The sequence below is a fragment of the Hydra viridissima genome, unplaced genomic scaffold, assembly GCF_058129835.1.
Source record: "Hydra viridissima isolate aposymbiotic clone 2 unplaced genomic scaffold, HvirCarnegie_v1 scaffold_5, whole genome shotgun sequence".
NCBI classification, from domain to species: Eukaryota; Metazoa; Cnidaria; class Hydrozoa; order Anthoathecata; family Hydridae; genus Hydra; species Hydra viridissima.
Window position 1 is genome coordinate 14809439 of NW_028324304.1, and position 25239 is coordinate 14834677.

General features: G+C 32.6%; 2 protein-coding genes across 4 annotated transcripts in view; one reads left to right on the forward strand and one right to left on the reverse strand.

The window, feature by feature from the left end:
• LOC145189440 (ralA-binding protein 1-like) overlaps positions 1-25239 on the reverse strand; it is a 138052-nt gene that overhangs the window by 82399 nt on the left and 30414 nt on the right. The gene's annotated exons all lie outside the window — the stretch shown is intronic.
• LOC145188620 (uncharacterized) lies at positions 68-25110 on the forward strand. The gene is made up of 17 exons (XM_090086710.1): positions 68-846; positions 932-1112; positions 1185-1365; positions 1506-1898; positions 2009-2235; positions 2352-2513; positions 2609-3247; positions 3359-3733; positions 4074-4503; positions 4751-4943; positions 5250-5403; positions 10655-10798; positions 11053-20116; positions 20274-20947; positions 21088-21267; positions 22846-23332; positions 24431-25110. Exons 1-17 carry the CDS (start codon positions 524-526, stop codon positions 24796-24798), a joined length of 14175 nt encoding a protein of 4724 aa, XP_089942836.1. The 5' UTR covers positions 68-523; the 3' UTR covers positions 24799-25110.

The window sequence follows — 25239 nt, forward strand, 5'->3', positions numbered from 1 at the left end:
AATTTCAAATCAGTTTAAAATTTGCCCATTAATTTTTAAATCTGTGTTTTATTTATTTTTTATTTGTAGATCTTAACTTTATTTATATCAATTTAGCACTAAGTTTTCTAATTTGGATTTACTGTAAAGTTTAACCAAGATTATGCATAAGACAGTAAAAAAACAAAAACAGTGTAACATTTCCAGAGAAATGACTAATGGAATTAACTATTAGACTACATAAAAACTGAGTATAGAATTATTAAAGAATCAGTAATTGAATATGAAAATGCATGCATTCATGTTTGAGAGTAGTGTGCATTTAGTATTGATAAGCTTACACAGCAGGCTGCTTGAATGCGTGTTTTTTGATTTGGAATCGAAACGCTTGATAAGTTTATTCGAAAACTATCTTTGTAAATAGTGGAGCATATTGGACTTAAGATTTTCTATCGGTATTTTGCTTGGATTCAAAGTTGTGTATCGTACAAGTCGTTCGAACACGAGGACCTTCTTTTGAATCAGAACAAAACAACAGACAGGCATGAGTCTTCCAACGACCGCTCACCCGACGCAACCCAAACATGTTGAGCGTCAGGTTACATCCGTTTCTTTAGAGATTGAGAACATAGAACTTCAAGCCACTGTTGATAGCCAAGGAGAATTGATTAGTAGAATTACTGAAGATCTTAACAATGTCCAAAGGGCGAGAGATTACACTTCAGAAATTGAAATTATGGGTCGAGAGCAAGTATGCATGGACCTCAAAGAACAACTGGAAGGGAAAGAGTTGACAATACAGCATTTGAAAAATGAACTTGCATCCTCACAGTCAATTACTGAAGAGGTTTATAAGAAGTATCAAAGGTTTGTACAAAACTTTGATTATTAAACATGATTTTGTCTTTTGTTTGCGTTAATAAATTTACTTATGAGTTTTGTTTATTTAAAGTACACGGCTTCATCGCAATGCAAAAGATAAGGCTATTCGCCAGTTGCAAACTGAAATACAAAATCTTCACGAATTATTGGAAACTGCACAAAGAGAAAAGTTGTATTTTGTTGACAAAATGAGGCAAATTCAAAACGAGAAAGCTGGTCTTGAATTCGATTATCAGTGGATTGCGGAGAGAGTAAGTAACGGTTGATTATTTTTATGATTGTTTCTATGTTCATCTTTAATGATTAACAAATCTCAAATTTAGATGAAGAAGCATCACGATGTAACCGATTCCAGTCAAGTAGTAAAGCAAACCACGACCTCAACCAAAATTAAACGCACTACAATAACCCGAACAGATAAAAAACAAGCAATAACTGTTCAGCAATACAACACAGACGAACAATTTGCGGTTATTGATAAAAATTTTGAAAAACTAGAGGAAGGTAAAAAAAAGAGCCTAAAAATTGATTTTCATTTTTTGAGGATATTTCTCAAAAATATGAAAAAAATCAAAATTTCTTATTGTACTTTATGATTAGCTTTTATATAAATATAATTTATACTTCTCAAATTAACATTTAAGGATACAACAAAACGATTAACGCAAAAGACGAAGAATTATTGAAAGAAAAAGAAGCGTTGATGCAAGAATTCAAGAAGTTGCAAACGCAACTCAATGATTTAAAGAGGATTCACGAGAATTATGAGCGTGATGTGAAAGAAAAAAGTGATTTAATAGAAGTGCTTAAAACTTCGAAAGCACATCTCTCTCGCGAACTGGAGAAACTTTCGCAGGAAAACCATGAGTTACAAGAAATAAACGAGAAACTAAGCAGTGATAACTTACAATTACGTTCTGAACTGAGCTCTGCCAACAATCAGACATCTTCTATACAAGTTCAACTTGAGAGCGCTTTAAAACAAAGGGACTATTTAAAAACGCAAATTGAGACCATAAGTCAAAACACTACTAAAGGTAAGTAACCTTCAAATTTTTTACACCTTTTAAAAAGCAGTAGGCAGATTTCAATCATGTTGAGCTTGTGCGCTATCTTGAAAGACAAAATTTTAAAAAATCCTCTTTAGGAAAAGAAGATTATCATAAAATAGAAGCCCAACTTCGAGATTATCAGCGGAAAATGGATTCCATGACTCGTGATTTGAATACCAGAGACACTCTGGTGAAAAATTTGAAAAAGAAAGTTGCTCATCTAGAAGATGAATACTCCAGATGCACCGCTGAACTTAACGAGTGTGTAGTTACCAGAGATAGTTTAATGCAACAGAAAGCAGATGTTGAACGAGAATTAAAGGTATCTATCTTTTGTTTTAACACATGCAAGAATAAGATTTTATGAGCTTAAGCTAAATTCTGTTTTTAAAAATATTTTAACTAAATAAAAAATTGATCATTTCCTTGCTCTTTCAGGATAGACACGATCGAATGTACGAAGTGGAGCAGGCGTATGAAGAAATGCAGTTTAGAAAGTCAACACTTCAGCAAGAACTGACGGAACTTAAGAAAAATCTAAGTAAAATGAGCAGCGACGAAGACGCCACAATTCAGGCCAAATCGCAGCTCAAGACGGAGGTAAATGAAAAAATTTATAAAACGTTACAACTTTCAAATTGAGGTAAATATTTAATTGGTTTCTAGTTTATTTTATAAAATGTTTCACGCTTCAGATTCTTGCTGCTCACAAAAGAATTTCTCGTCTTGAAGCTGCGTATGAGGCAAGCCAGCAAGAGAAGCTTGAACTCCAGCAAGAACTTGCTCCTGCCACTCAGCGTCTTTTACTGATGCGAGGAGCATATGAAACCCTCCAACAAAAAAAAGAAGTCCTTCAGTTTGATCTTATTTCGTCTCAAAAACATGCCGTTGAGCTTAAAGCATACAATGATAGATTGAAGCAAGAGCGAGCAGAAATTTTGGCAGAAGTAGAGTCTTGCAAACGACGTGTTGCTAAAAGTGATATCGATCTTAAAGAAACATCGAAGCAACTTAACGTATTCAAAAACAAATTTGATGAATCCAACCGACAATTAAACGGAAGCCGAGATGAAGTTATCAAAAAGCAACGAAAAATTGAAGAGCTTCAGTACAAGTTGGAAGCAATTGCACGCGAAAATGTTCAAAGAGATTCTTTTTTTGAAAAACTGAAGCAAGAACGACGATTGTTTGAAGAGGAACTAAAGTTTGTTGCCAATGATCTGGAGAAGGCCAATGAAGAAATTCGAAATTTACAACAAGATAATGATCGGTTAGTGGAAGAAAACAAAAATATTCTCGAACGATTACTCAGTATTGAGGGGGTTGCTCAACAGGTAATGTGTGTTTTTTGTTTTATATTTTCATAATCAGTCTAACGTAATGTAATATATAAGCAATATAAAAAAAAAGGTGTAAGAAAATAACATGTATGATAAAACTTGCAGGCAAAAACCGAAAAAGAACGATTTTTGAGAGATTCAAGCAGCATGGAGATGTCAGTAGGTGAATTAAGAGACTTGAGCCATAAGTTACAGGAAGAAAAAGAAGATTGCGAGCGAGAGCTTTATATTCTCCAAAAAAAGAGTATGAAATTAGAGAAAGAGCTCGAAAAGCTTGGAAGAGAAAATAACGAAATGGAACGCGAGATTAATGCTAATAGAGCCCGTCACTTGCAACATGACTCATTAATTCAAGAACTTAAGAGAAAGGAACAAGCAATGAAACAACAACTGGACGAGGCTTTGAAACACAGAGAAGAGCTTAATAGAGTCAAAATACTAGTTGTGGAATTGCAAAAGAGACTTGATGCATCTCTAAAAGTAAAAAAAAAAATATTTTTGTATGAAGTTTTTATTAAAACTTATCTAATATCAATATATAAATATATATGTATGTATATATATATATATATATATATATATATATATATATATATATATATATATATATATGTTCATACTTAAGCTGTTTATTGAATATTATATCCTATTTACTCATACAGTTGCACAAATAGCAAAAAGTAAACATATGAATGCGACCTTTAAATCATTTATACATATTTTACAGAATTTAAGGTTTCATCTGCATTGTGATTTTAGTTCTTTAAAATTAACTATAAAATTGTAATAAGTATTTAATATCGGCAAGTGTAATTATTAGGAAAACGATCAAAAAGAAACAGCGTGCAATCAACTTCGAAACGAAAAAGAAAACTTTAAACGAGAAAACGAGAAGCTGATCCGTGATGTGGAAAACTGCAAGACCACGCTTGATTCGATGTCGCGAGAGAAAGAACGCATGAACAAAGAGCTGAGTGCATCCAACCGCCGAACGACTGATTTGGAAGTACTTATTAAACGTTTACAGGACGAAAATGAAAGCTGTAAAAAGGCTCTGCAAGCGTATGAAGTGCGTGTGCCAGGCCTAGAAGAAGGATTGCAAAAACACAAAATCAATCAATCTGTGTACGCGCAAGAAGCATCTTCTTTAAAACAATCTAATTCACGTTTAGAAAAAGAGTTACAACTGATGAAAGATCAGCAAACTACCCTTCATTTACATATAGGACAGTATGAAGACAAACAAGACGGTAAGTGACATCTCTTAAATTTTCAAAGATGCTATTGTATTGATCAAAGCAACACGCCGAATACTATTTTTTCAAAATTAGAAGACCGTTAAACAAGAAATTTGTAAAAAATGAAGGCAAACTTAACTTTTCAAAGCAAGCTAATAAATTTTGTCTCTTTCGTAAAAATAAATATTTTGGTTTTCTTAGTATATTGGTTTTGCTTAATCATTCTTGTTCTTAGAGCTTAATGTTTTTATTCTTTTAGCCATTTCAAATGATTTAAAAGCAGCATTAGGTCGTATATTTGAGCTTGAAGCATTGAACGAAATAGTTCAACGCGAAAATGACGAGCTAAAGAGAAATGTGGATAATAAATACAGAATTCTTGAGGAGCAACTCTTAACGGCAGATCAACTTAATGCAGACTTGAAAAACCAGTTGAACGAATCTCGTCTAAGGTAAGATTTTAGAAACATAAGTTTTGCTTTCGTGATTTGCGAACATGGAACCAAGAGACGCTTCGAACAAATGCATCTTATAGAGCATTTAATACTCCTAATTACTTCGATGAATGAAAGTTAATAAAAATCATTCCTGTTATATCTCCGTCTAACTCTTTACTAATAAAATTTGATGATAAAAGAACACCAAGGCCCCTTCTTCTATTCCTAAAAACATTTTGTCAGAAAGTTCGCTTTTTTTAAGTTTCAAAAGCGAAAGTTTTATTTCACGATTCATTTGTAGAGTTAAAACGAATTATTTAGATACAAGAAACACACAGAAGATTACAGAACGATCCAGAGAGAATACAATGAGTTGCAAACGCGGTGGGATGGAAGCAGTAGTGATGCCGCTGGAAAGGATCGCTTAATGGAACAACTTCGAAATGAACTCAAAAACGCAAGAAACGAGTTGCAGGTAAGATAACCTTATTCAATATTGTACTAAAGTTCATATTCCTGAACAACTATATTTATTTAGATTTTAGCAATGTTAATAATAAATGGTTTGTTCTCTTTTTACATAAATTGATTTTAAAATAATGAAACCTCTTCATCGTTAAGAATTTCTTTTTCATTCACCAGTTACCTTCTGTTCACTAACACACATTTATTAAGCATAATTCACCCCCTCCGTACCCTTGCTTAACTGATAGCAAATAACTTTTGCAGATACCGGTTTATTTAAAAAACTTAAATCAGAAATTGCGAAGCTTTAAAGCCCATGTCTGCTCTTTTTAACTACAAATGTGTCAGATGAAAAAAGCTTGATAAAAGCTTTTACAAATGCGGAAATAAAACCCATCTTAAGCGTATTTTTCAATGTAAACTTTTTGAAGCAAAAGTATGAGTTTAAAGTAACTATTGATTTTGAAATCGTGTTAAAACATAGTCTTTCGGAAATTGTTTCGAAACATAAACGATACGAGACGTCCACCTTTACTGCTTTAGTTCGAAAACTTCAAGCTAAAAATAAGTGGAAAAAAAAAGACAAAATAGTGAAAAATATTTGTTTTTGAGAAATTCCGACAAGAATATTTGTGGAAAATTTTCGTATTGAAACTTCATAACGAGAATTTTCCAAAACGAGTTTTCACTGGTAAATAAGACAACCAATGAAACATGATAAATTGTGAGCTTAAAACTTTTTATCGCCACTTTTATTAACATAGAGTAAAAGAAATTTTGAAGTTTGACTCCTCAAAGTTGGACTATTATACACAAATCTTTCTCACCGTAAAATAAAGATCTAAAGCATAAATATAAATCCTAAATTTGTCTAGATTTGCATATATTCAATATATTAATCATTTTTATTTATGTGATAGAAACCTATTAATTCGAAAAAGTTTAGTTAAATATGGTTGCATCAAATCATTCTACATAAAAAACATCTATAATGGCCTCAGAATAGGCATTTTATGCCTAAAATTCACTTCTTCTTCACATTGATTTCTTTGAAGAAATATTTATATGATACAAAACTGTAAAAGAAAAAATGCTCACAACGATGATAATTTTAAGTTTTTCCAAAAATTGACTCTTTGATCCTTAGACATTTTTTGAACCTTAACGAATCAGGTGTTGTTCAATTTTCATATCGAATAAGTATCGATAAGTATCGAATCAGGTGTTGTTCAATTGTCATATCGAATAAGTATCGATAAGTATCGAATCAGGTTTTGTTCAATTGAGAATGTTTGTCAGTCACAACACGGTGTTTTTAAGAATATGAATAAATTATCAACAAAAGTGAAATTAATTGTAGGCTCAACAAATGAAAAATTGTGAATTTATACATGCGACTACAATTGTGGAATGTGTACTTCTTTCACGATTTGACGATTTTAGAATTTTTGCAACAGCCGGAATTATTAATGGCCAAAACACGTGCGCTGAGTTTCAAGTTAAAAAAAAAAAAAAAGTATTTTTTCGCGCTGGATGAAATTTTTAAAGAAAGGAACTCTTGCTTTGGTGCGGTCGGTAGAAACGTTTTATTTCTACGAAAAGAAGTAAAAAAGAAATTTAAAGTGTGGACCAAAACTTCTGAATTTTTTTCTTATTCAAGATCTAAAACCCATGGCATGATGGCAGACTTACGACTTCCACGTTATAATATTGCTAAATTTTTATCCGGAAACAGAAGTTCATAAGATACGTTCAACGGTTTAGATAAAGATTAAACAACGGCATCTGTAAACTTTATAACGATCAAGGCGGTGGTAAAATTGTTATCATTTAAGGAAATAAGGAGACGGCAATGGATATTAGTTTCAAGAATACATTATTGTCAGGGGAATCGTTTTTTTATGATTCGGAAGCGTAAAAGAACTTTTTTATAGATGGATTCAATTGAGAATTTTATTTCTTTAGGGGGAATAAAATCAAGTCACAAAAGTGTTCTTGTAAACTAAAACTCATACTGGAATCTGAGTAAACCTTCGTTTAGTTTCTATATTTTAAAACGATATTATTTAAACGATACATTTAAACGATACCTACGATTGACTTCGACGTGTGAACTAAATTGTATTGAAAATGGTTCTTTCTTTTCTGGTTGCCAGAGCTACTTTCACTTCTACTCCCATATTTCATTCTATTGATTTGGCGCCTTCTAAACTGTCGCATTATAAACTGAATGAACTCCTTCAAAAAGCAGTTAAGTGGTTATGTTTTTGCAATTTATAATTTTATTGTTAACTTTACACTTGGGGATCACTCTCGTCGTATTTTTCCCCCACAACGGAAAAAACGACTTGCCGCTCAAACTCTTATTGTAAAAATATTGTTTAGATTTTAATGGGGCTTCAGTTTGAAATTCGATATCCGTTTGTAGTTTTTGGAGCAAAAATATTTTTTAAAACACTTTTGAAAATTTTCAATGTTGTTAAGTAATGAAATGCATCATTTCTTAATGAATTTCACGTTCTGAATTCGAATGTAACAATGCAATTTGTTCTTTGGCTCTAGTTTTCATGCAAACGAAAACTTTACACTTTCTAACTGGAGGTAAAAAGTAAATAATGGTCCAAAACTTAATACGCATATATTAAAACCATATTATTTTATTAAAATTAAATTGTATTCCTTGTAGTTTGGTGCTTTATTGTTTCGGTGAAAATTTGATGTCACGTTACATGAATGCTATCAACATCACTATTTCTATGCAACAATGAAATAAATTCATCGTCTTTATTCTTGTCCATTGATGAAGTTTTTTTATTATTATCAAGTTGATATGTAATGGTGGCAGTATAACCTTATTGCTGTCTACAAGTGCCGGTTAATTTACAATTTTACTCCCTGGGTGAACTGTCTGCCGTAGTTACCAGTCTCTTTAAATATATTGCAGTTCTTTCGCACGACTACCGCATTCACATTGGAAACAGCATCAACGAACAGCCTACACTTATCTGGATAATATGCTGATGTCCAACATTAAGCCACAGATATTATTATAAATAATTATACCATCTTTCTTGACAAAGAATGTTGTTAGATCTTCTGATGGTCACGGTATGGAGATATGTAAACATTATGGGCTCTACGAAAGATTTAGCCGCATTTGGACTCGCTGAGGTACAGGACGTATTACTAAATGTTTGTAAATTGGAAGAGCAACTATCATTAGTAGGACATGAATGACAATTACTAAATCTATTGGTTATCTCCAAGTCGTTAGCATTGTAAAAAGCATAAAAGACTTTTTCCCATTCAACTATATGGACAATTTCAATCCAGATCTCGATATGAAATACAATCAAAGTGTGGCATCCGACTTTTGTACTGGTCTCCTATTTTGTAAGCGAAAAAAAGTTGTGAGCTTTTTTTTTTTTTTGCTAACACGGTTTCGATTATTCTTTTATGTGATCTCTCCAATTGGTAAATTTCGCTGCAAAAATAAAGCAAAAATTATTTTCTTAATTTACACATATCAGTGGCATAGCTAAATATAATAATCATAAAACAATGTTCAAAAACACTATCTTACATGCCACTCAACAGATGTTGTGACTTTTATACAATGTTGTGATTATGGTGTTAAAGTGTAAGTTGCATCATGCATTTTACAACCCTTGTTTCATTAAGTTATTACTGATATCATGAAAACTAGATCCAGTATACATTTTTAAATGTTATTTTTGTTTTTCGCATCCTAATATTGTGAAAAACAGCTGGTTTTGTTTTATTTGCAGAATTGTGTTTACCAATTTGAATGTGTCTTCATCTTTATGGATTATCTGTCGATCAGTCAAATTTTTCATTTGCTTTTTAGATTCCTCTATATCACAAACGAATTAATTGCTTTTCTTGAGATTGACCTCTCTCTGAGAAGTTTTAATGTGTAAACATAAACAAAAGTGTCGGGACTCCTCCGTCATCCCATCCTTTACAATACCTTCCCCGATTGAACCGTTAAATTCATACATTGTTCTTCTCCTATTTTTTGAACAAATTTTCTTTACCGATAACAAAACAAATCCCACAACAAAACCTTTTTAGCTCAAACTTTATAACTCCAGTCGCTAACAAATATAATTTGTAGTTTTCTCTCCACATGTCCCATTATCTAAATTTATAGTGTTACCTTCATCTACAGTAAATAGTTCTTATCCCGGTAAGTTACTTATAATTTACACCATTTAAATCTTAGTCACTATTATATTTGGAATGTTAACAACAATACGATATTTAAGAATATAAATATATTATCAACATTATTGTTCAGCCATTTATAAGCATAATCACAAATCACAAATTAATTTGTCACGAAATTATACACCTGACTGCAGTTTGGACGTTAAAAGTGACCATAACATTTGTTTAATGAACAAAAAGGCCTCCGTAAAAGCTTTTAATAACCCATTATAATGATTATTTTATCAGATTTGATTTCATAACTGGTTACCAAGCTCTAATATAAAAATCATACTGTTATTGGTTACCAAGCTCTTACACAATAAATCATAAAGTAATTATAGAAATTTTGTAAAAAATTGAGATTTAGACATCTCCAGTGATCATCTTCTGGCAATCTTAAGATCTTGAATAATTTTGAGGGTTTTTTTACATTTTTTATATCTTTGAAATCATCAATATCTTTTAATCATCAATATCTTTTAATCATCAAAATCTTTTAATCATCAAAATCTTTGAAATCATCAAAACCTTTTAGCGAAAATACTTTTTGGGTAATATTTTAACACGCATACGGTATATGATGATATATGATGATGTATGTTAATACATATTATCATATAGCATTTTATAATAATATATGGTAATATATAATAGTATATGGTAATATATTATAAGATTTGGCAACCTGCGGTAATTTATGGTAATATATGGTAATATTTGGTAATCTGCGGTAATTTATGGTAATATATGGTAATATTTGGTAAAATATTACCATAAATTACCATACATTACCATATATTATCAATTAGTTTTTAAGTTCCTGAGACAAAAGTTATTACAACATTAATTTTTTTAAAACCGATTGAAATTTTTTTAAGAAACTTTCCTAAAAAATTCCTTTAGAAGTTGAAGTTGATAAAATTTTAAACGCCAAATAAAAAAATATATATTACCCAAATTCTAAAGGAAGGGAGTTTGTCTCTATCTGTAATACTAAAAAAAGTTGTTAATACCTTTTTTTTTTAAAGGCTGCATTACATGAGGTAGAAAACTATAAATCAATCATTGACCGACTCCAGGAAGAGCAACAAGAAGTAGTGAACGAATTAAACAATCACAAACAACGCTGTTACGAGTTGGAAGGTTTTTACAAATCCAGCGAGGAAGAAAAGGTCTATTAATGGATTATATAGTACTTTTATAAACAACAATTAATGTAACAAAAGAAACTTAAACATATTATATATATATATATATATATATATATATATATATATATATATATATATATATATATATATATATATATATATATATATATATATATATATATATATATATATATATATATAATATTACAAACGAGAACATTAAAAAAAACACTTACTAAAAATATCATTCTTTCAGCAAAAAAAATTATTTTTAGGATAAGTTATCGCGAGATGCGACGGATTGGAAGAGTCGTTGCTCTGAAATGGAAGCAGACTTTGAGACATTTCAACGAGATTCAGACAAAGACATTCGGGCGCTTAAAGCCAAAGTTGCAAAATTGGAAGCCCACACTGATATTGTGATTAAGGATCGTGATTATACTAATGATCAGTTGGAAACCGAGAGAGCTCAGTCACAGAAATACAAAGAGGAATTTGAGCGCGTGCAGCGAGAATACTTAGAACATCAAAAAATATGTGAACGATATGCAGATCAAATTTTGGAACGTGACCAAATAATTGAAGATTTAAGAAATAAGCTCTACAAGATGGAGGTTGACATGGACATTTTTAAAGAACAGTTAAGCAAGGCTCAAACCGCAGAACAACTCGCCTTACAAAAGAAGGAAAAACTCGAACATAAATTGAATGCGTCAGAGGCGAAAGTGAAAGAATTAACTGAGCAGAATGAATCACTCAACAATCGCGTCAACGAACTGGAGCGACAAAACAATGCATTGGAAGCGCAGATAGATGATCTTCTGAAGGAGATAAAAGCATTGAAGGACCGAATAAAAGATCTAGAAGATGTAATTCGAGACACCAGAAACAAAGTTATCTACTTGGAAACAGAAATAAATAGTATTCAACATTTACTTAGTGATAGAGATGCTACAATTGCAAAACTTCAAGCTGAGCTGGACAATGCGCATGATCAAATCAACTCTTTCCGACGACATATCAGTGAACTGGAAACTGCACTCGATCTTCTTGAACAAGAAAAAGAAGATTTACATTTGCAACTGATCAACTCTGACCGACAAAAAGAAGAACTTAAAAACAATCTTGATAAAGTTGTTCAAGAAGCGCAACTCATTGAGTCAGAGTTACTGTCTCTAAAGCAAAAGCTCGCTAAGATAGAGCCTCAACTTCGCGCAGCCAACAAGCAACGCGACGAGTACAAGAGCATTAACGAAAACTTAAAAAAAAAGCTGCAGGAAGCTAAAGATGAGTTGTTGAAGACTCAGCGTCAGCTCACCGATGCCCAGCGGACTTCCGAAAACCTCAAAAAAGAGTTAAGACAAAAAAATCAACTTCTAGACGAAATGCGCGCAAAAATTGTAGCATTGAGTGGACAGTTACAAAGTGCAAGAGATGAGTTAGTTCACAAAAATCAAGAATTTGATTCACTTTCGGAAGACTATAGAAGTCTTCAAGAAGAGCTTATAAGATTGCGACAGAGGGTTGGAGATTTGGAATCCGCAAACCAAATGCTGGCTGTCGAAAAAGATCGCCTAAAAGAAGAACTCATTGCTTTTAACAATAAATACGATGATCTTAAAAATAAATTTGAGAAATCCGAATACAACCGTTTAGAAGCGCAGCGTCAAGCGCTAGCTTACGAACAACGCTTAGCAAAACTTGAGCCTCAACTTCAATCGATATTACGAGAGAATTCAGAACTTCATCTGCAGGTCGATAAGTTTGCTGAAGAACTGAGAATAGCGCTAGAAGAAAACCGTCATTTAAACCGTGATATTGAAGAGTTGTACCGTGACCGAAACGAGAAATTAAAGCAAATCTATGAACGAGACATTATAATTGAGCAACTGCGAGCCAAGAACGAACTTTTAGAGTCTGAAAATAACAACTTGAAACAAGAAAATGATCGGTTGAGAGGAGTGACTGACATTTTGGAAAATGAAAAGCGAGTTTTACAAGGAAAACTCAATTCAGCGAACAGTCGAATCAAAGAACTTGAAGACCAACTCGAAGTAGTAAAGAAAGCTAAAGAAGAATTGCAGGCTTCTTTGTATGATCTACAAAAGAAATATGTAACCTTAGAAACAACTCATGCTAAATGTTCTGATCGCGAAAAAGAACTTTTAAAACAAATTTCTGACTTGAAAAATAAAGTCCAAGCGCTTGATGATTCTCTCAACGATGAAAAGCAGAAAAACAAGAAGTTAGAGGCTGAAAATATTCACAACCAGGAACACATTCGAGATCTGGAAGCTCTTATTGATAGTCTTAGACAGAGAGTAACTGATAATGAAAAAGAAATTGAGAAGCTAAAGGCGGAGAACGATAGCCTGAGACATCAGCTAACTGCAGCTAAAAAGCAAATTGATGATTTAGAAAATCAAATCGTTATTCTTGAACAGGAAAAGAACTATTTAATCGAAGAAAATGACAGACTCAGACAGGAAGTAAACAGATTGGAAACTGAGGTTGACAACCTGATCAAACAGAGAAACAACCTGACTGGTCAGCTGGAGGACGCTAGGAAAGAGTTATTGAGATACAAGGAGATTGTTATGAAGCTTGAAGGTCAGATAAGGGATCTTCAAAGAACTGTTGAATCGTTCCAACAAGAGATATTCCGAAAAGACCGCATTATTGAAAAGATGGACGTGAAGATACACACTTACGAAGTTGAAATTGAAAACTTGAAAAACGAAGTTGTTAATCGAGATGTTTTAATAGAAAGCTTAGATGGAGCCCGACAGGACTTTGAAATTCAAATCAAGAACTACATTATTCGAATTGAGACTTTGGAAATAAGAATTGAAAAGCTAGTACTGGAAAAGTCAGAACTTGATCGAAACTTTCAAAATGCTGTTAATCGAGCGAATGGTTTTGAATCCCAATGTCAAATTTTGCATAAAGAACGCACTGAATTTAAAAATGACTTTGAAAGACAATTTGATGACATTCGAGTTGAAAAAGAAGAGTTCTCGCGTTGTCAATCGGAACTTCGCGAAGTTCAAAAAATCGTTGAGATCTACCATCAGGAAATTATCGAGAAAACCACCATCATTGAAAAAATCACAATCATCCGTCAAGAAGCTGAAAAAGAAAGAGATAATGTTAAAAAGGAATGGAACCAACTGAAAGTCGAATACAACAAACTAAAGGACGGAATGAAAAGAAACCAAAATGAACTTCAAACACAAATCGTTAAAAATACTAAAGTTGAGAAAACCATAACGACATTAAAATCCGAAAGAGATAATTTCAAATTAAAAGCCGATACAGCCTACAAACAACTAGTAACTGTTGAAACTCAATTAAAAAGAAGTACAGAACGTGAGAACAGACTCCGCGGAGAACTTGATACTTTGTCCAACAAGTATCACCAGTTGGAAACTAGTAACCAGGAGCTGCTTAAACAGAAGAATGACTTGAATGTAAAATTTAAGGAGTTACAAGGCAAATATCGCGACCTGGAAACTAAGTATAACAAAATTGTAGCGCTCAACAACGACTTGAAAGCCCAACTAAAAGACGCACTTGGTACAATATCAGATCTTAAATCTCAACTGGAAAAAGAAATAAACGACAATCGAGACTTGAAAGATAACTTCGACTCTTTAAAAAACCAATTCGACAAACTAAAAGATGATTACCAACGCGTGGAACGTGATTTATCGGATTATAAGTTTAAATACGCAGATGCAACTAAGGAAATTGCTGAAAAAAAAAATATCATTGATGACCTGACGGCAAAGGTTGCTAATTTGGAAAGACAAGTTGGCAACTATAAACAAATGGTGAACCAACTCCGGCTGGACTACGAAAGAAGCACAAGAGAACAAAATCGCTTGCAGGAAGAAATTATAAAGATGCAAGGAACTATTTCTGAGCTTGAGAATAAGCTACAGAAAGCAGAACTTGAAAATGATAAGCTCAGAAAAGATTTAAACGAATGCGAGGCTAAGATTCTTTTAATGGAAGAGGAGCTCGAAGATTTAAGAGATAAGCTTCAAGATGCGAATAATGAAAACAGAGAGCTTCGTCACGATAACATTCATCTTAAAGAAGAAAATCAAAACATCCAGAAAGAACTAGAAGAAGCAAGACTTGAGAACAAAAAGCTAAACGAAGAGCTAAGGAAAAAGGATGAACTGATTGCACAGCTTCGTCGAATTCGACAGGAAATTGAAAATGAGTTAGAGCTCCTGAAACAAGATCTTGCTGATAGAGAAAAGGAAATCGATGAACTTTTCACAAAGATTCACGATCTGGAAAGTACATTACAAATGCTTAATACAAAGTTGGCTGAGGTTGAGCCAGCTTATGAAGCAGCTCGTGATAAAATCAAGCGACAGGAAGCTGGAATGGAGGAACTAAGAAACAAGATAACTGACCTGGAATCTGCACTTAAACAATCGATGGAGAATGAAAATGAATACAAGAACCGTTTTGAATTAGCTCAATCAAAGCTGAGCAAAATTACACAGTTCTTTGAGGATGAAAAGCAAAAAGTTTATGAAGCAGAAAAAAAAATTGAAAAACTGAAAGAAGAAAATGATTCACTTTTGAAACTGAATGACCAGTTAAACTCCAATAACGAAAAACTGGAAAAAGAAAACATGCAGTTAAACAAAAGCATTGAAGATCTCCAACACTTACTGGATCAGCTGCAGAAACAAAAGAGCAGAGTGGACAAAGAACTTGAGGTTGTCTTAAACAACTTGGAAAAAACGAGAAACGAGTTAAATTTACATCATCGCGAGTTGAACGAAAAAAATAGGCTTTTGGAGAGCGTAAGCAAGAAAAATGATGAACTAGAAAACGTGCTTGAAAAATTGAAGATGGAAAAAGCGGCTCTAGAGAAAGAGAACGAAGGCTTAAATCTTTCATTGAATAATTTGCACGCGATGAGTGATGCAAACCAACGCAGAAAAGAGGAAGTAGAAAGGGAATATTTCGAAGCAAGAAAGAAAATTGCAGAGCTTGAAAACTTACTGAGTGCTGCTAAAGAAGACAGAGACGAAACTGCAAAACACTTGAACGATGAGCTTAACAAAAATAACTTAATGGAAACTGAAATTCGAAAGTTACGTCAAAATGATGCGCAACTTCAGGGTGAACTAAGTGAGGCTAAAGCACGAATTCAGCGTCTCAAAGTGGAAAACACGAACCTGAAAAACACAAATGCGGAGCTAAAAAGAACTGTGGATAGGCTGAATCGAGAAAATGCTGAACACCAAATCACTCTTAATGGGTTAAATGGCCAACTAAAAACACTAGAAGCTCAAACTAACTCCCTAAGAAAAGATCTGCAGAACAGCAAGAATTCCAATAATAAGTTACTTAAGACAATCAAAGATCTGGAGCAAGAGTTAGAGCGATTAAAAGCTAAAGCTATTACAAATGACCTACTTATTGAATCACTACGCGATGAAAAAAATAGATTACAAGCCAACTTGGTAGCTGTTGAAACTAGTTATAGCGAACTAAAAGACAAGTTTAATAACTTGTTACGCGATTACGGTCTGTTAAATGATGAGCACGCTTTCAATGAAAAAAGAATTGAAGACTTAGAATTAATGAATTCAACCCTGAATGGCGAAAATGAGCGTTCAAAATTGTTAATAGCACAACTGAAAAAACAAATAGACAGTCTTGAACATGAAATCCAAGGTTTGAAAAGAGAGAAAATCAATTTAGAAAAAGTTTCTGATATCGAAATAAAGATCTCAAACCCTCTTGAAATGGATGGCGTAGACGGAGATGGAGCCCTCCGAAATATCGATGATCTGAAAAAACAACTCGAAAATTCAGAATTAGCAAAAATTGCAGCAGAAAACGAAAGAGATGCTTTGTTAAAAGAGCACGTTGGATTGCATAAGAAGATTACCAAGCTTGAGGTGATAATAGAGTCCACATCGAACAAACGCGAAGAATATAAGCAAATGTTAGCTGCTGTGGAAAGAAAGGTCAAAGAGTTAGAAGGCATAAATAACCGACTGGCAGAGAGAGAAAAGGAATTGCAATCAGAATTGCTAAATGCTCACAAAGAAATGACTAATCTTCAGCAGGAAGTAATCTTATTAAAAGTGCGATTAAGCAAGACTGAAGGTGATCGAAATAGTTTAGAAGGAAAAATTCAAAAGTACGTTAACGAGATTAATGAGCTTCACCAAAAACTTGCGGAAGTACAAGCAGCCATTGAAGAAAAAGACACTATAATCCAAAACCTGCGAGAAGAATTGAACTTAGAGCGGAAGAACTATGCTCAACTTGAATCTCAAGTTGAAATATTAAGAGATGAACATGATAAGTTGCAAGGGCAGATTTTAGATCAACAGCGCAAAACTGAAGAATACGAGAGAATTATTCACGATGATGAAACGAAGTACTCACAACTTAAACAACAACTCGAAGAACAAAATGTCAGAGGTAAACGTGTTCGAGATGAAAATGCTGAGCTCCACCGCAACATTGGTGAAAAAGAGCAAACAATAGAGCGTGTCAAACAAGAAGCAAACGAGAAACAAAACCTTATAGATAAATTGACACTCGAAAAGCATAAAATAGAAAACGAGTTGGAAGGATTCAAACAAGAAATTGGAGCAATCAAAAACGAACGAGAAAAGTTAAGATTGGATAACAGGACCCAAAAACAAGAGAACCACACATTGAGTATGAAAATAATGGAGTTAGAATCAGAAAACGAAATATTGAAAGACCAGATCGCCCGACTAGCTAAAGATATTGAAGATTTAAGAAAAAATGTTCAACAGCTCAAAGATGAAAATAACCGTTTAGCTTCTGAGAACAAAAAATATAAGTACGAAATTTCTATAAACAGTCGTAGAGGAGACATTCCAACTGACTATGACTCGTTAAAGGATCAAAGAGAAAAATTACTCGTCCAACTTAAGGAGTTAACAAAAGAAAGTAATGGCCTGAAAGGCAAATGTGCAACATTAAAAAATAAAAAAAAAGGTTTGTTAAAAAAAATAGAAGAAATAGAAAGTTATCTTTCTGATAAAGATTTAAGAATTCAGAAGTTGGAAGCTGAAAAAGCTGAAATTGAGCGAGACATCGAGGCAGGGAAAAGTAAAGTCAATAAGCTCGAATGGGTTGCTGAGAACCTTGAAAGTGAAAAAAAAGAGCTTCAAAATGAGTTGGCAGAGATTCATAAAAAACATAGTAAAATTGAGGGGGATTACTATCTAGCGTGCGAGAAACGTGACGATTTGCAGAAAGAGTTGAATAGCGCTTTAGAAAAAATTCAACAGCTAGAAGAAAATCTAAAGCGCATTCAAAGCCGAGAATCAAAACTGCATGCTGATATGTTGGAGGCTCAAAAAAAAGTTACTGTGTTGGAGCATGAAATTGCATCTGCGAAAGATAAGAACGATGCTTTGCAACGCGCTTATAAGCTTATAGAAGATAAGCAAAATGTATTAAACAGCGAGCTTATGGCAGCAAGGAAAAGAATTTCTGAGCTGGAGGTCTTCCAGGAGATAAGTGAAGATCTTAAAAAAGACTTCCAAGGAGAAATTGAATCGGTAAAAAGAAGATACAACGAGCTGAAAGACAGCAACCAAGCTTTAAAACTTGAGAAAGAAGGTCTTTTGCTAGAAATTCAAAACATTACAAGTAAAATAAGCAAATTTGAGAACAAACTCATGCAAGCTCAAAAAGAGAAAGAATACCTAGAAAGCCAACTAGAAGATGCACGTCACAGAGCCACCATTGACCGTGAAGAGATACTTGCCTTGCAAAAACAAATTTTGGATTCCCAACGCAAGTACGAGTCATCTGTAAAAGAAATTGCCCACTTGAAGTTGACGACCGATGAATTAAGAGGCAAAAATATTGCACTTTCCAACGAGATTGAGTCGTTCATGAGAGATTTAGAGCACAAACAATACGAAGTAGATGCATGCGAAAGCGATAAGAAATCATTGCGAGAAGAGCTAGAGCTTTCCAGAAAGCGCTATGGCGACCTGGAAGCTGAATATCATCTCATCCAAGAGGAAAAGGAAAAAATCAAACAAGATATGATTGCATCACACTTATCTGTGTGTAAGTTGAAAGAGAAATATGAGAATAGCTTATCTGATAAAAACAAACTAAGAGAGGAGTTAACTGCATTCCATCGTAAGATCAGCGAGCTTACATCATCGTATGACACTTGCCGTTCAGAGCGTGAACGTTACAAATTAGACTGTGAGAAGTTTCAAACCCAATACGACGCAATCAAAAATCAACATGATGTTTCTCAACACAGTGCTAACCAGACCAAAAACGACTTTGAATCTCTTAACAAAAAATGTCAAAAGATTGAACAGGCCTACATTGTTCTTGAACGCGAAAAAGATCGTCTACAAAAGGAACTCCTTGATACTCATCGCAAATCCGCAGACATTGCAGCGACGTTGCAAACATGTCAAGAGGAAAAAAGATCATTAGAGTTTCACAGTAAAGATCTTAATGATGAATTGGAAAAATCTAAGTTGGATATTGATTCACATAATTCCAAGATCAACTTTCTTCAAGAAGAAATTTTGCTCCACCATAAACAGTACGCAAAAATTGAAACATCCTATTATAGGCTCGTTGAAAAAGAAGAAAGATTGGAAAAAGAACTAGAAGATGCACGAGGAAGCATTAAGAAATTAGAATCCGAGCTTTCCGAAGTTCAAAAGAGAAATCAGTTTTTGGATTCTGAACTGCATAAAGCCGAAGATCTGCTGAATAAGCAAAAGGACAACACGGATCAATATTCAGAGGACACAAACCGTATGCAAACAAAAATTCGCGAGTTTGAATTAAAATTTTCTCAAATGAAAGACGCTGCAGATGAAAATAAATCATTGAAAGATGAGAATAACTTATACAAAACTCAAATAACACGCCTTGAAGTTGATATCCGTTCAGAACGCAACAAATTTCAGACAGTCTCAGATCAATATGAACAAGCCAAGTTTAAACACGAGAACCTTGACAAAGAAATTTCAGCATTACAAAAACAAATCCGCGTCGAAAAAGAGATTGCGGATAAAAATGTCAACGAACTTAAGAGGGCCGCGCAAGAAAAAGAAAGCGAAATCGAGCGTCTTCGATCCAACGTCAGAAAGTTTGAAATAGAAGTGAATGCATTAAAAGCCCAGGTAAATCAAACAAAAACTGAATACGATGAGATTTCACGCGTTCGAAGCGCTATTGAGCAAGAGCTCCAAGGCATTTCAAGGAGACTTACGACCTTTGAAATCAACTTCGTAACAGTAGAGGATGACAGCGAAAGAAAATACGACGGTAAGCTATAACTATAAGCTTTATTTTACAAGCAATAGTTTTAGAAGCAGTTATCATGGTTAATGTTAAATGTATAATTTTTGTTTCTGATATAAAAAAAAAAAAAAACTAGGCGGTGTTATTGATAGGTAATGCGTTTTAAGATTATTTTTCACAGGTTTAAGCGATTATGAGAGATATCTGTCCGAAATTAACCGCGTGGTTTCGAGAACTGAGAAAGAATTCCAACATCAAGAAATACGCCATAAGTATCTTGAGGACCAAAAAGAAAAAGAACGTAAGGATAAATCAAGCGCTCAAGTAGAGATTGATGATCTGCGACGACGCGCTGAAGCTTCCAAACGTGAAATTGCGACGCTGGAAAATGAGAAAAAAATAATGACGGACTTATGTAACGATTGGGACGCAAAATACAAGAATCTTGCTAAAGATTATCAATCAGCTCAATTACGATGTGAAGAGCATCAAAAAGAAATCAGTGGGTACAAGTTTGAAATTAGTCAATTTCAAAATCAATCTTCAATAATTGAAAAGAAATATAACGAATCAAGTCAGACAACGAAAGATATTGAAGCGCGTTTAGAGGCCTCTCAGCGAAACAGTGCCGCGCTGAAAAATGAATTAAACGAAGAAAAGGCGAAGTTAAAAGAAGCTCAAAAAGACTATGATAAGCAAATTCGTCATCTCAACAGAACCATTGAGGAATACGAAAAAAAAATTAAAGAGAAAGATAGCTTAATAGAAGAGATGAAAAGCAAGAGAGGAACCAACGAGCAAGAAAGTGAACAACTCAGATGGCAATTGACCAAGCATAAGGATGAGCTAAAGGAGGTATACTTATGCCTGTGTGTTTGTGTGTACATATTTCATGCGTATGTATACATATATATATATATATATATATATGTATATATATATATATATATATATATATATATATATATATATAAATGATTTAAAAAACCTTTTAGTCGCAAAGAGAGCGCGAACAGTTAAAAACGGAAATTCAACAAAATCAAGTTATAATCGCGAAACTGGAGAAAAGCGTAGAAAAGTTCAAGCACATTAGGATCACAATTGAAGAAGAACACAGAATTATTGTGGAAAAATATGTAAAAGAAATAAAAGAAATAACTATTAAGTTAACAAAGGTAAAAGATAAGGATCTAATTATTTTTTAAGCAAAACATATTATTCAAATACCAACAATAACAATTCATGCCTGAATACATGCATACACTACATTACATTACATGCATGCATATACATGCATACATACATACATACATACATACATACATACATACATACATACATACATACATACATACATACATACATACATACATACATACATACATACATACATACATACATACATACATACATACATACATACATACATACATACATACATACATACATACATACATACATACATACATACATACATACATACATACATACATACATACATACATACATACATACATACATACATACATACATACATACATACATACATACATACATACATACATACATACATACATACATACATACATACATACATACATACATACATACATACATACATACATACATACATACATACATACATACATACATACATACATACATACATACATACATACATACATACATACATACATACATACATACATACATACATACATACATACATACATACATACATACATACATACATACATACATACATACATACATACATACATACATACATACATACATACATACATACATACATACATACATACATACATACATACATACATACATACATACATACATACATACATACATACATACATACATACATACATACATACATACATACATACATATATAAGGGTGTCCCAAAAAAAGTATAGTTTGTAAAGTTTTGGGTTTAACCTCCAAAAAATTTCCTTTTGTTGAACTTTAATTACTTGCCAAAAATGAGGCCAATCAAATGATGTTTAGGGGTGTCCAAGAGGACTAAAGTTTTGTATTTAACCACTGAAATGCATTAAAAATGATTAATTGCAAAGTTTGAGATCTAATAAGTCAATAAGTTTTCTCACAGAGAAGGTGATGTTATCTATATTTGCTTATTTTTAAGTGACAAATACAAATACAACAAATATAACAAATATAACATACATACATACATACATACATACATACATACATACATACATACATACATACATACATACATACATACATACATACATACATACATACATACATACATACATACATACATACATACATACATACATACATACATACATACATACATACATACATACATACATACATACATACATACATACATACATACATACATACATACATACATACATACATACATACATACATACATACATACATACATACATACATACATACATACATACATACATACATACATACATACATACATACATACATACATACATACATACATACATACATACATACATACATACATACATACATACATACATACATACATACATACATACATACATACATACATACATACATACATACATACATACATACATACATACATACATACATACATACATACATATATATATATATATATATATATATATATATATATATATATATATATATATATATATATATATATATACATACACACACTATTGGTTTACAAATGAGTTTATTTCAAGGTTGAAAAAGAACTGCAAAAATCGATGGAGTCGAACAAGAGCGAAAATGATGAACGGTACAAACGGCTTCAGCATTTATTGCAAGAAGAACGCGAGGAATCCCGACAGAAACTTCACGCTAAAGAACATGAAGTTGAATCGTTCAAGAATGTCATTTCTTTAAAGCAGGAAAAAATTCGAAAATTAAAACGAGCCATTGTTGATTTAGAAGCTCGCTTAGCTCAGCAGCCTGTTTCACATTCGTCATCAATGCTGATATCTGCAAAACCTTCTTTGAAACATCCGCAGCACGAGAGTAAATATTTTCACGAGACTTCCGAAATTATTGTCGGCCAACGACGGCCAGACGTTCAGCAATACGAGAGCAAGCACTTTCATGAAAAGTCAGAAATTCTTGTCGGTCCAAGACAAGCGGACAATCAGCAGCAAGAAAGCAAGTACTTTCATGAAACCTCCCAAGTTTTAATTGCTCCAAAACGAGTTGAGAGTAAGTATAAAATTAGCATAAATGTTAAAATTATTACTTCTTTTACTTCTATGTATTTTTGCTCTATGATAAACAAATTTTAGCACATGATAACGAATTATTATTTCTTATGGTGGCTACCCACTATTAAAATCTGAAAAAATAAAAAAAAAAGTGAAATTTTTTTTTTTCTTATTTGTTGAAGGTTTAACCTTTATAAACAATAAATAACGTACAACAATGGTATAAAAGTTTTATAACTTACCCTAATTTTGTTTTTTAAAAAGGGGCAAACTTCTAAAATTTTAAAAAATTCCATAGCAACGGCCTTAGCGACAGTTGGAAATTTTCTATCTTCTAACAAAGATATCTTTAGTTTGGTTTAATATTTTTCTTTGAAATTTTTTACAGAGATAAAATGTAGTTAGGTGAATGTGCTGAGTTAAAAATATTTACACTATGGTATCCTATTCAAATAAAAATTTGGGTAACTTGGGCTATTTTGGTATTTAATTTAAGCATTACACTAAATTGCAAATTCCAGAGGATTAAAAAAAATATAATTTTTTTTTTTGACTCAGCATATTATTCATACAATAAACAATGTTTTTGAAAAGTTTGACTTAATTTGAAAATTTTGGCAGTTAGTTATCCTTGTTGAAAAATATGCTGTTTTTAAGTTAATTATGCACATAATTAACGACGTAATGTTGAAAATATGAAAAATTTGTATTTTTTTATCTGTTTTGATTCCAATGCTACTAAAATGTTTAAGTGTGAGGTAAAAAAGCGATTCTATCAATATTTTTTTTAAATAGTGGGTAGCCACCTTAACATGTGTTGGCATTTTGTCTATCACGCTTGATTAGAAATAGTAAGAATATTTTGTAAAAAAAAAAAAAAGAAAAGAGAAAGTTGGAAATTAGTACTTACATTCCGACTAATTATCAATTACTATTAATGCGAAATTTAATTTTTTCAAAAAGATTTTAGGAGCAGCAATATTTAAAATCTCACATTAATTTATACAAGTGTATTGAGTGGCATTGATAGTAGTTAGTTTTTTTAAGCCGCATCATTTTTACTGAGAATTTGCAAACCCCTTTATTTTAAATTTAGCTTCAGAAAGTGTGATTACAATTCCTCTCCAATCTCCGTTTCAAACACAGTCGATAGTAATTGCTGATGACGCCCAAACTGAGGAAAAGAGAGTTATGACGGCCGAGCAAAAGGTTTATAAAGAGGAACAGAAAACGGTTATAGCCGAACAAAAGGTTTATAAAGAGGAACAGAAAATAGTAAAAGAACAGAAAGTATCGACATCAGCTTCAACCACTTCAACCACAGTCAAATCAACCACTGTGATAAAATCTGCAACTCAACAACAAAAACAAGAAGTTGTTGTTGCCGGCACCAAGGGTGAAAGCAAGACTAAACAACCCACTATCACTGGAATCACGGTCAAAAAAGTAAAAGATCAACGCTAAAAACGAAATTTAAAAAGTTTGAGAACTTTGAACAAAACTCACATTGGTGATTTGAGGACAATCACGGTATCCTAACATACGTGATGTTTTTCTCACAAGAAGACAGACAAAAATTAACTTTTAACACTTCTTATACATTTAAATAAAAAAATTTAAAAAAAAATACTTTTGCATAAATTTTTAATAATCTATTTGTATAAAATATAGACATGTTGCACGAATTTTTAAATTTACACCATCTTTTTAAAGGTATTGCACGTTTATGTAGTTCTTTCCTAACATAAAATAAATTGATAGTGATATCAACTTTTACTTAATACTATTTTTATTGACACCATAATCCTCAATTCTATGCAAAATATACAAGGAAACAAAAATCAACCTCCCTTAATCTATTTTTAACTCATAACTTAAAGTTGTGCGGTTTCTTATTTATTTTTT

Excerpts from the sequence above, each read along its gene's own strand:
- LOC145188620 (XM_090086710.1), top strand. The coding sequence starts at position 524 with ATGAGTCTTCCAACGACCGCTCACCCGACGCAACCCAAACATGTTGAG. Across the intron at positions 2,236-2,351 it reads ATGTTGAACGAGAATTAAAG|GATAGACACGATCGAATGTA; the intron begins GTATCTATCTTT and ends TTGCTCTTTCAG. Across the intron at positions 20,117-20,273 it reads CAGCGAAAGAAAATACGACG|GTTTAAGCGATTATGAGAGA; the intron begins GTAAGCTATAAC and ends TATTTTTCACAG.